This window comes from Mus caroli, chromosome 19 (genome assembly GCF_900094665.2).
Source record: "Mus caroli chromosome 19, CAROLI_EIJ_v1.1, whole genome shotgun sequence".
In the NCBI taxonomy this organism is placed as follows: Eukaryota; Metazoa; Chordata; class Mammalia; order Rodentia; family Muridae; genus Mus; species Mus caroli.
In genome coordinates this window covers 30,710,953-30,722,218 of record NC_034588.1, presented here as the reverse complement: position 1 = coordinate 30,722,218, position 11,266 = coordinate 30,710,953, and the positions used below count along the sequence as shown (strand labels likewise).

The window sequence follows — 11,266 nt, the reverse complement described above, 5'->3', positions numbered from 1 at the left end:
AAGAATTGACAAATGGGACCTCATAAAATTGCAAAGCTTCTGTAAGGCAAAAGACACTGTCAATAAGACAAAAAGGCCACCAACAGATTGGGAAAGGATTTTTACCAATCCTAAATCTGATAGGGGACTAACATGCAATATATACAAAGAGCTCAAGAATCTGGACTCCAGAAATTCAAATAACCCCATTAAAATGGGGTACAGAGCTAAACAAAGAACTCTCAACTGAGGAATACCGAATGGTTGAGAAGCACCTGAAAAAATGTTCAACATCCTTAATCAGCAGGGAAATGCAAATCAAAACAACCTTGAGATACCACATCACACCAGTCAGAATGACTAAGATCAAAAATTCAGGTGACAGCAGATGCTGGCAAGGATTTGGAGAAAGAGGAACATTTCTCCATTGCTTATGGGATTGCAAGCTGTTACAATCACTCTGGAAGTCAGTCTGAAGGTTCCTCAGAAAATTGTACATAATACTACCGGAAGATCCAGCAATACCTCTCCTGGGCATATACCCAGAAGAAGTTCCAATTGGTAATAAGAACACATGCTCCACTATGTTCATAGCAGCCTTATAATAGCCAGAAGCTGGAAAGAACCCAGATGTCCCTTAACAGAAGAATGGATACAGAAAATGTGATACATTTACACAATGGAGTACTCCTCAGCTATTAAAAACAATGAATTTATGAAATTCTTGGACAAATAGATGTATCTGGAGGATATCTTCCTTAGTGAGGTAACCCAATCACAAAAGAAGTCCTTAGATATGCACTTACTGATAAGTGGATATTAGCCCTGAAACATAGAACATCGAAGATACAATTTGCAAAACAAAAAAAAAATCAAGAAGAGAGAAGACCAATGGGTGGATACTTCGTTCCTCCTTAGAATAGGGAACAAAATGTCCATGAAAGGAGTTACAGATACAAAGTTTGGAGCTAAGACAAAAGGATGGACTATCCAGAGACCACCCCAACTGGGGATCCATCCCATAATCAGCCACCAAACCCAGACACTATTGCATATGCTAGCAAGATTTTGATGAAGGGACCCTGGTATAGCTGTCTCATATGAGGCTATGCTAGTGCCTGGCAAATACAGAAGTGGATGCTCACAGTCATCTATAAGATGGACCACAGGGCCCCCAATTGAGAAGCTAGAGAAAGCACCCAAGGAGCTGAAGGGGTCTGCAACCCTCTAGGTGGAACAACAATATGAACTAACCAGTATCCCCAGTACTCATGTCTTTAGCTGCATATGTAGCAGAAGATGGCCTAGTCAGCCATCACTGGGAAGAGAGGCCCCTTGGTATTGCAAACTTTATATGCCCCAGTACAGGGGAATGCCAGCGCCAAGAAGCAGAAGTGGGTGGGTAGGGGAGCAGGGCAGGGGGAGCGTATAGGGAACTTTCGGGATAGCATTTGAAATTTGAAATGTATATAAAGAAAATAAAAAAAAAATGAAGAAGAAGCCCTGTCTCTGTTCACCTCAGACTTTGGTTCTAATCCTACCTTGCTGAATGCTGCAGCATTTCGATGTTCTTTCTTCCTAGCAGGCTAGAGGTTCATGTTCTGTTGGCAAGGTATCAGTGAGTAGGTGTGACACTTGCATTTCCTTAGAGTGCAGTTCATGAAGAGTCTGTAGCTGTCAACCTGACACGTGCACAACAGTCTTTCTAAAATGGCCTCTTGCTGTTGCTGAATGCTTAGCAGTGATGGTTCTCCTAGTGCCTAATCCTCCACTTTTGCTGGTGCATCCAACTTTTGTCTCTTTCCTCTCTCTCTCTCTCTCTCTCTCTCTCTCTCTCTCTCTCTCTCTCTCTCTCTCTCTCTCTCTCTCTCTCTTTCTTTCTCTCTCTCTCTCTCTCTCTCTCTCTCTCTCTCTCTCTCTCTTTCTCTCTCTCTTCCTGATTGAAATGTCTATAACTGAAAGCACAGTATAGATTTTCCACATGTCTCTGTCTTATGCTACAGCTCTGGTCCAGCAGTGCTCTGTTTTATTGCTTCTTGTTGATAAGAAAAAAAAAAATTGTTTCAGTCGCTCTCTATGCAGTGGACTCTGGACTCCCATTCTGCTTATAATATTTCTATTTTACTTTTCTATTGAAAGGAGAGATTTTTGTAGCTCCTACTTACTTACCTATTTTGATAGCTGTCCGGAGTTTCCTGGTGCATTCTCCAGTGTTCAGATACTGATACTTCCTATTGTAATCTCTCGGTCTCCAGAAGATCCAATAGCATGCTTGGTGAGTCTAAGGATGTAATTAAAAAACCCGCTGGAGACAAAGAAGTTGATGAGCCAGAGGTACACAGACACATAAAGGATGCCTTTAAGGAGGCACTAGCATTTGTCTTGGAGGCTCCAGAACTATGAGAGAATAGCATGAATGTGTCTTTCTAAACATTTCTGTGGTGACCTTTCTGACCTTAGTAGAAGCAACATTTAAACTGTACCAAGTAAATACCCAAAACAACTTTTGAAATTGTTACAAATGTTGTGTATCCACTCAAGTGCTTTCAATGAGAAAAACTGAGTGGGGACTCCTGCCTTTTTAGTCAAAGACCAGAAAACTCTGAGCAACAATGTATTATCAAAAGGTTAATGAGGGCTGGAGAGATCTGCCAGCAGTCCAAGGTTCAGCTCTGCATGACTCAGACATCCTTAACTCAGTGGGGATCTGGCACCCTCTTCTGGCTTCCATGGGCATCGAACATGCATGCAGTGTACTTGTGTACATGCAGACAAAATACTCATACACATACAATTTTTAAAAAAATCTTATTTTTTAAAAAATCAGTTCTAGATTTTATTGGTTGTACTTAGTGTTTGTTTGGGTGTCTTCCAAAGACCCCAGTACTTCAGTATGAAAACCAGAGCTTTGCACAAGCTAGCTAAATGTTCTGCCACTGAGCCAAGCTTACAGCCTGGTTGAGTTCACACACAAGTCATATTTGAGTTGTATCTAACAGAAACAGCACAACAGAGTGACAGGACCTTCCTGGGTCACATTTGAAGAAGTAGGTATGGTGAGTGTCTCTGTCAGAAATCAGAGGCCTGGGCTGGTGAGATGGCTTAGTGGGTAAGAGCACCCGACTGCTCTTCTGAAGGTCCAGAGTTCTAATCCCAGCAACTACATGGTGGCTCACAACCATCTGTAACGAGATCTGGCGCCCTCTTCTGGAGTGTCTGAAGACAGCTACAGTGTACTTACATGTAATAAATAAATAAATCTTTAAAAAAAAAAGAAAAGAAAGAAATCAGAGGCCTGTGGGTTCTGGAGGCATGCTTTGGGTGGCTGAGGAATGGAGATATTTCACTGCTCCTGTGTTTCACTTTGCAGAAGTGAACCTCTACCATCCTAGTAGGATGGTTTAAATGGGATTAAAATCATGGAAAGGGCCTTATTTATGCACTGTAGACTAGCAGTGGGCTTAGCAGTGGCACTGTGGGGTTGCATTTTGGCTTTCCATATATTTTTAATGGTGGTTTGATGCTTAATTTGTACTTTTTGTAGATATTAGTTGTATATTATAATGGGAAACAGGTTTTTTTTGTATTTTAAAATATATTTAAGAATTACTTGATAGGTATTGCCCCCAGTTGAAGGATGGGGCCACCCACAAATCTCAAAAATTTAAACCCAGAATTGTTCCTGTCCAAAGGAAAGACAGGGACAAAAAAAAAAAATGGAAGAGAGATTGAAGGAAAGGCCATCCAGAGACTGCTCCACCTAAGGATCCATCCCATCTGTAGGTACCAAACCCCCACACTATTGTTGACACCAAGAAGTGCTTGCTGACAGGAGCCTGGTATGGCTGTTCCCTGAGAGGCTCTGCCAGCACCTGACCAATACAGATGCAGATACTTACAGTCAACCATTGAACTGAGCCCCTGAGTCCCCAATGGAGGAGTTAGGGGAAGGTCTGAAGAAGCTGAAGTGGATTGCAACACCAAAGGAAGAACAACAATATCAACCAATTGGACCCTCACACCCCCAGTGTTCCCAGGGACTAAACCACCAACCAAAGAGTACACATGGAAGGACCTATGGTGGCTCCAGCTGCAGAGGCCTTCCTTATCTGACATGAATGGGAGGGGAGGCCCTTGGTTCTGTGGAGGCTTAATACCCCAGTGTAGGGGATGCTACAGCAGTGAGGCAGGAGTGGATGAGTAGGTGCTGGAACATGCTCATAGAGGCAAAATGGAGGGAGCAGAAGGGGGATAGGATGGGAGAATCGTGGAGGGGTAACTGGGAAGGGGGATATCATTTGAAATGTAAATGAATGAAATGATTAATAAAAAAGTAAAAAGAAAGAATTACTTGATAAGTATTGGATGCCAAGCTCTACTATTAACTCAGAAATATGTATCAAAACATTGACTCAATGGGAAGCAAGTTGAGATAAAATTAAAACACAGCCTACCATATTGTTTTTGCCTTATAACTTGGCTAGGATTAACAAGAAAAGTCAAATGTTGACTGGGAAGGAAGTTTAAATTATCACCTCGCTGTAGCATAACTTGGTAGCATCCTGTGAAACTATGTATCTTTTACGTCAGGTAGTCAATTTATAGAAACTTATGCAAAGTACAAATTTAGAATTCTTGACAAGGCTTTGTGACTAAGAGTATTTAAATAATATTTGTAGAAGTTAAGGTTTAACAGCTTGAAAAGTCCACTTGGTAGATGTGTCTAAAGAAGTTAGAAGAGTTTCATTCAATGAAAAAAAAACTCAGCTATTAAAAACCCATTCATAATCATTCCCATGCAATGGGAGATGTATATATTCTAAATATGCATGTGTAAACTGACAAAAGCCACACATAGTTTTGAATACAACATTGCAATATTGAAAAGTCTAAATACTCAAATTCTACATATGTTTATTTAATAAGACAAAGCCAATAGCGTATGATATTATTAATGAAGTCTGTGCTGCTCAGCAATGTAATTTTAAAGTCTACCATTATACTCTTGACTGTTTTCCAACGTTTTTACAGAGAAGATAGGTACCCAGAGAACAGAGCGTTCATCCAGGGCTCACTCTCTTGCTCTTGTTTTCTACTAACTGGTTGGTATTCAAGTTAGCATAGCAGCCTGTAGGCCTCATAGTTGTTTGTGCATGCTTCTGGCTTCCTCCCAGCATTGGGAAGGTGCACACTCTACCACCAATGAATACTGACATTTTTAAGAAGTTAAGTTGTTTGTCTGTGTGCTAGTTAATGTGGGAGAATTGCCAAGTCAGTAAAATTTTCCACAACAAAACACAAGATAAATAAATTTCCATCACCGGGAATCAAGACAGTCTCTGTCTATTTGCCTTCTCATGCTAACTTTATTCCTACATTAATATCTCATTATATTATATTTTTATCTCAAAAACTAAAGCATAAGCAGCCACCCTGTAATGGTTTGTATGTGTATCCATCTCTGTTGCTAATTTTTGGGCCTTTTCCCAGTGTTTCCTTCACAGACTGCAAATTCAATATTCTGGTAAACAAAACCCTGAGTTAATTAAACAGATGTGTATCATAAAGAAGGTACCTAGGCTGAATATGTATATGGAGTATATGGTTTTGAATAGGTAGTATAGCACTACATTTAAAAATTCTATATATGCTTATGGAAGAGGCCTAAGAGAATATGGCATAATGGCATAATCAACTCTGTACTGTGTGATAGTGAGTACCTTAGAAATGAAAAAAACTTGCATGAACTAAACCTTTAGTTGTGAAGTTCTAAAAACTATGGAATTTGAACTCACGAATCCTTTCCTTAATTGCAGAAGGAGAGAACCTGCTTGCACTATGCTGTGAAGAAGAGATTTACATTCTTTGATTATCTACTCATTATCCTTTTAATGCCTGTCTTGCTAATTGGATATTTCCTCATGGTGAGTACTGTTGTTAGGGCGAAGGCCAGATGTGTAGCAGAGCCGTGGAATGACTCAAGTCCTCCCGACTGTGTGATGTAAAGAAATGGTACGAAAATAGGCCTTGTTTAGTGCAGCTGTTTCTTGACTTACAGCGGAGTCCTATTTCCACAACCCTTGCACAAATGAGAAGGTTTTAGACAGAAATGCATTTACTTTACCCAGTCTATCAACTGCCACAGATTATTGACCAGCTGCTGATCACACTGGGAAATGAAGCAGCATAGGTGTCTCAGAATCACTGGCTGAGGTCTTTATCTCATACCATAACTCTCTGCATCTCTGAATTTTAAAGATTCACACCACAAGTGAGATGGAGTGAAAACGCTAACTCCCCTGCCCCTAGAGGCTGACAAACACAGAAACTCATTTCTGGGAGGTTCTGACCTAAGAAATTGAATCATGATTGATGGGGCTTTGGCAGGATAATTTTCTTGAATAAATAAGGAATTAGTTAGTGCAGGAATCCTATTTGGTTGAAGGTTGAATGTGGTTATTTTGTATGCTTTTTGTTTTCTTCAAATAAAATGACTATTCTACACTGATTTTTTTTTCCCCACCTTTTCCTCCTCCGGGTCCCACTGTGACCAGTTATTCCTTTGACAGATGACTGAAACAGTGTGTCCCTTCCCCATGTTAACTGGCTGTTATGCCTTTTATTTATTTATTTATTTATTTTGCAGTAAATATGAGAGAATTTTAGTAAGGTGACATACTCATTTAACATAGCCTTTATTTTTATTTCCCCCCCCCCAAAAAAAATTCCAGGAAACAAATTATTTAACAACACTTGGTTAGTAATTAAAATAACATCACAATTTCCATGAATCAAAACCAGACAACTGCTGAAAGGTAAGATCACTTGGCTTACCAAAAAAAAAAAAAAAAAGTTAAAAGGGTTAAAATTAGGTTTAACAGCATTCTATATAATGCTACATTCCCGAGTCAAGAAAGGAGAGTTCACATATATAACTGAATGTTAAGTATTGAGAATTGGCTGAAATCTACATATTTCATGGTAAATTATATATACATGTTTAATTGCATAAACTTCCTGAGTGGCTCCAGTGCTGCACTTAGTCTACATGCTTGATATTCGCAGGAAACACATTACAGTGTTAAGTGATTGAGCATGACAGACCTGCAACTGCACTTTCTAACCAGTCACTGTGTCCACTCTACCTGCTGAAGGGTCTAGACTACAAATCTCAACCTTAAATCTTAAGTTATGGTGAAAAGAGACACAATTTTAAAAAGCCAGAAGGGTGCCGTGTGTGTATTCCCATGCATCTCCCCTTCAGAGCACAGTCTTCCCCTCAACTTCTCACCTGACCTTCAGCTTTTTTTTTTTTAATTTTTTTAATATTTTTTTATTACATCTTTTCCTCAATTACATTTCCAATGCTATCCCAAAAGTCCCCCATACCCTCCCTGCCACTTCCCTACCCACCCGTTCCCATATTTTTGGCCCTGGCGTTCCCCTGTACTGGGGCATATAAAGTTTGCATGTCCAATGGGCCTCTCTTTCCAGTGATGGCCGAGTAGGCCATCTTTTGATACATATGCAGCTAGAGTCAAAAGCTCCGGGGTACTGGTTAGTTCATAATGTTGTTCCACCCATAGGGTTGCGGATCCCTAAAAACGGACCTTCAGCTTTTTAACAGTCAGCTTTTTAACAGTCTGCGGTGTTTTACTTCACAGAGAACCTCCCAGAATCAGAGCTGTTGATTTGTGTATTCTTTCAACCATCTCAGTGGAAAATCACTTTGACCTGGTTACTGCTGTGGGCCCATTCACATGATAGTTATCAAGGTCCCCGATTGATGTTTGAATCCATTCTTCTAAAGTGAAATGTACTTGACACACTAGGGTTTGTAGCTTTTGAGACTTCTGCATAAACCACTGACTTTACAGGGTTCTAAGAGGTGTAGGTTACATACTGTCCTGCAGTGAAATAGTATACCCTAAGATGATACTATTTATGTTGCCTTTAACCTTTTTTGATGACAATGTTTGAGTAGTTATCATTTTTTTACTACTGTCTATAGAGTTAGAACATTTTAGATCTTAGATGAGTTTGTCAGCCTCTTGAGAATTTGAGAGACTTTACTGTCTAGTTGCACTCTCCTGGGTTTTATCCAGTTTTTGGAGGAAGGGAGGCAGTGTCAAAATGTACACCGTTGGTTTTTAAGAAGGTTAACTTTAGTAATCTTAAGCACTAGTCACAGGGTTACCTAATTTCCAGTCTTTGAAACCCAAATAGAGTTTTTATTTGGTTTATATAAACTCTTCTGTATACATGTTCAAATGACTTACCATTCATTGAAACTTTGAAATTCCTTTCAAATCCATGTTTTCCTATTTAGGAATTCTCTGGGTAGCCATTCCAGATTGTGGTCTTTTTTTCTGCTAACCAATTTTCCTCCATATTCCTCTAAACCCTACCTCCATGGGCTTGCCAGGAAGTAAGAAAACTTAATGGGTGTGCTTTTTTTTTTCATAACAGTTTCATACTTTGTGACATTCAGTACCCTTTTAAAAAGTTGTTTACCTAAAGACCACACCTCTCATCACACTTTTTGTCACTGTTTCTGGGGGTATTCTGTGGATTGCTATTGGTAAGAATCACAGTTTCTTTTCCTAAGCTGGCATGTTTTGGATGAGACCAGATCATATGCACGAATTCCTCAAATTCCTTCCACGGTATTGCTTTGCATTTGAAGTGATTTTTAGACTATTCATGTAGTGCTGTTGCTTGCATTGTAGTGTTTTCTACAATGCTCCTAAACCCCATAGTTTTTAAAAATGGTTTGTTTCATTATCAGTTGGTTTTGTGTAATTATATTGGGCTAAATAATCTATAAGGTGAAATACTACAGGTTTTTGATACTGGATCTCCTCTAGTTGCAATCCTTTTTAACAGTGCCCCACGGTGAAAACAAACTTCACGGATGGCATGTACGATTCCATTTATTAATGGCTGCTCTACATAGTATGCCCTGTGTTTTGTTACACATCTGTTCTTGTTTGCCTGCAGATGTTCGCAGTGCCTTGTAATATTTAGAATCTTTTCAGGTTTTGCTAGAAAGAAAAGTCATCTTCTAAAGTTTGAAGATGGGACTAGTGTTCATCTGTCTCCATGCTGACTGCAGTATCTGGGTTAACATCTATGCTACATATACATTATGCATATGTAATGTGTAGAAGTCAAAGCTTACAAAAAAGGAAGTGTGCAGTGTTACCTCTTTTACGTAGCTACCAGATGATGGACAGTAGTTACTCCCATTAACACAAGCTCCAGTAGGAATTCCACCAGCTGATGGGCACAGTCCCAAACAAGGTGTACAAAATGTTTACGAAGCAATTTCTTGTATGTGCTGTTGGTAACAGGTATCAAAGACAAAGCAGAATGAGACTCTTGTACGGATGCTCCTTAATGCTGGCGTAGAAGTTAATGCTACCGACTGCGTAAGTTTGCATTCTGAAATAATATTCACATGATATACCTGGGCAGTATATACTTGGTAACAAAGATGAATGCTTTGTTTCTCTAGATGTCTTGAGTATAGTTTTCCTCTCTTTTCTCTTGTCATCAGTTATCTTTGGAGTTATAGATACTCTTTTACTAAACTCATGAGAATAAAGTATTTGTTGAATATATAAAAAATTTGAAGGAATTTGTGTTTGTCTGTAGTGTTAAATTAAGAACAATGATATCAAAATACTATCCTTAGTTTGGCAGCTGGAATTAGAATGCCTGTGCATACATTTAATCTTGTTTATTTCTAGTTAAGTGAGCTGGAAACATTATAAACCTATCTGACTCAATTTTCTCACCCATCAAATGGAAATTAAAAAAAATTGTGCTAAAGACTGAACTCAAAGCATTATACATGCTAAGTAAATATTCTACTACTGAGCTATGCCTGCACTCCTTTTTTTTTAAATTTAATAAAGCAACCTCGAGTTACTCAGCCTGGCCGTGGTCTGTGATCCTTCAGCTTCAGACCTCTGAGTATCTGGGATTACAAACCTGCCCAAAGTGCCTGGTTGTAAATTGGAAATTAGTACTGACCTTATCGGATGGGTTCCTGCAAAGTCCTCAGAGGAGTGATTAGAATGTAATTAATATTGTATGTGAAGAACTGCTGCAACTAGAAGAGAGGTAGATAAGGTCAAAGTTCAGAGAAATACCCCAGTGGTGGTAGCAGCCATAGTAATTGAATTGTCCCTGCCTCTCTCCTCCCCATAAGAAAGTTAATTTTTACCTTTTACCCTACACTCCAGATTTAGTTCTTTGCTAGTACTCTTTGGGTAGGCTGACCTTTTATTATTCTGTTTTTTTTATTTTCTCTTTTTTTTTTTTTTTTTGTAAAACTTTAGGTTTCCAATATCTTACCAAAGAGAGCATGTTGAAATTTGATTTCAAAAGAATTTCACTTCTATTTTTGATGCCTAATTTATTATCCGGGTATTCCCATTGTTCGGTGATGAATGACTACCTCCTTCTTGTTTCCATTGATTGCATTATTTAATGTTATATTTGATGATGAGTTTAATATCTTTTTATAAGTTATACATCTTAGTTTAGAATGGAGAATATGAAAGGGGAAGATATCAATGAGTTACTGGATTTTTCATGTATATAGTAAGGAAGAAAAGAAAACATTCACAGTATAAGAAATACAACTGCCCATAAATGGCTTGCAGATTGGCTTTGGTTAGTTGTCTCCTATGAAACATGAGCGATTCTTGTGCTAGGTGATGAACACAGTGGGTGTGCACAGCTGACTGATCCGGCTGATGAACTACATGGTTGGTCCTCTGTGTTTCAGGACGGCTACACTGCCCTGCACTATGCTTGCCAGATGAAAAACCAGACTCTCGTCCCTCTGCTTCTGGAAGCCCATGCAGACCCCATGATAAAGAACAAGGTACGAGCCCGGCAACTCTGGTTTTCCCACTAGCAAGATTTTCTTTTTCTTTTTAAGTAAGTTCATTGCCTCTCATGTGAGTCATGATGAATTTAATTGTTCTTATTAAGGAAGGATCTCACTATTTTCATTTTTGAATTTTAAAAGTATATTTTATTTTCAGATTTGTGGTTAAATACAGCATGTTCAATATGCCGGGCAAGTACTCTAGAGTCAGGCTATGTCTCAATCCCGTTTTGCTTTTTACATTTTGAGACAAGGTCTCTCTCACTCACTTGCCCAAGTAGGCCTCATGATCGCTTTCCAGTCTTTTTTTAAGCATTGTTTATATATATATATATATATATATATATATATATATATATATATATATATATGTATATAATTTAA

The 11,266-nt window shown here is 38.8% G+C and overlaps 1 protein-coding gene across 2 annotated transcripts in view; it reads left to right on the top strand.

Moving 5' to 3' along the window:
- The window catches only part of Ankrd22 (ankyrin repeat domain 22), a 31,892-nt gene that overhangs the window by 19,493 nt on the left and 1,133 nt on the right, over positions 1 to 11,266 (top strand). Inside the window, exons 3-5 of one of the 2 annotated variants that reach the window (XM_021152069.2) lie at positions 5,796 to 5,903; positions 9,333 to 9,410; positions 10,778 to 10,876. In XM_021152069.2, the coding sequence (XP_021007728.1) occupies positions 5,796 to 5,903; positions 9,333 to 9,410; positions 10,778 to 10,876 (285 nt within the window). The remainder of the gene's footprint in view (positions 1 to 5,795; positions 5,904 to 9,332; positions 9,411 to 10,777; positions 10,877 to 11,266) is intronic. The other variant, XM_029472707.1, reaches the window with a different exon arrangement.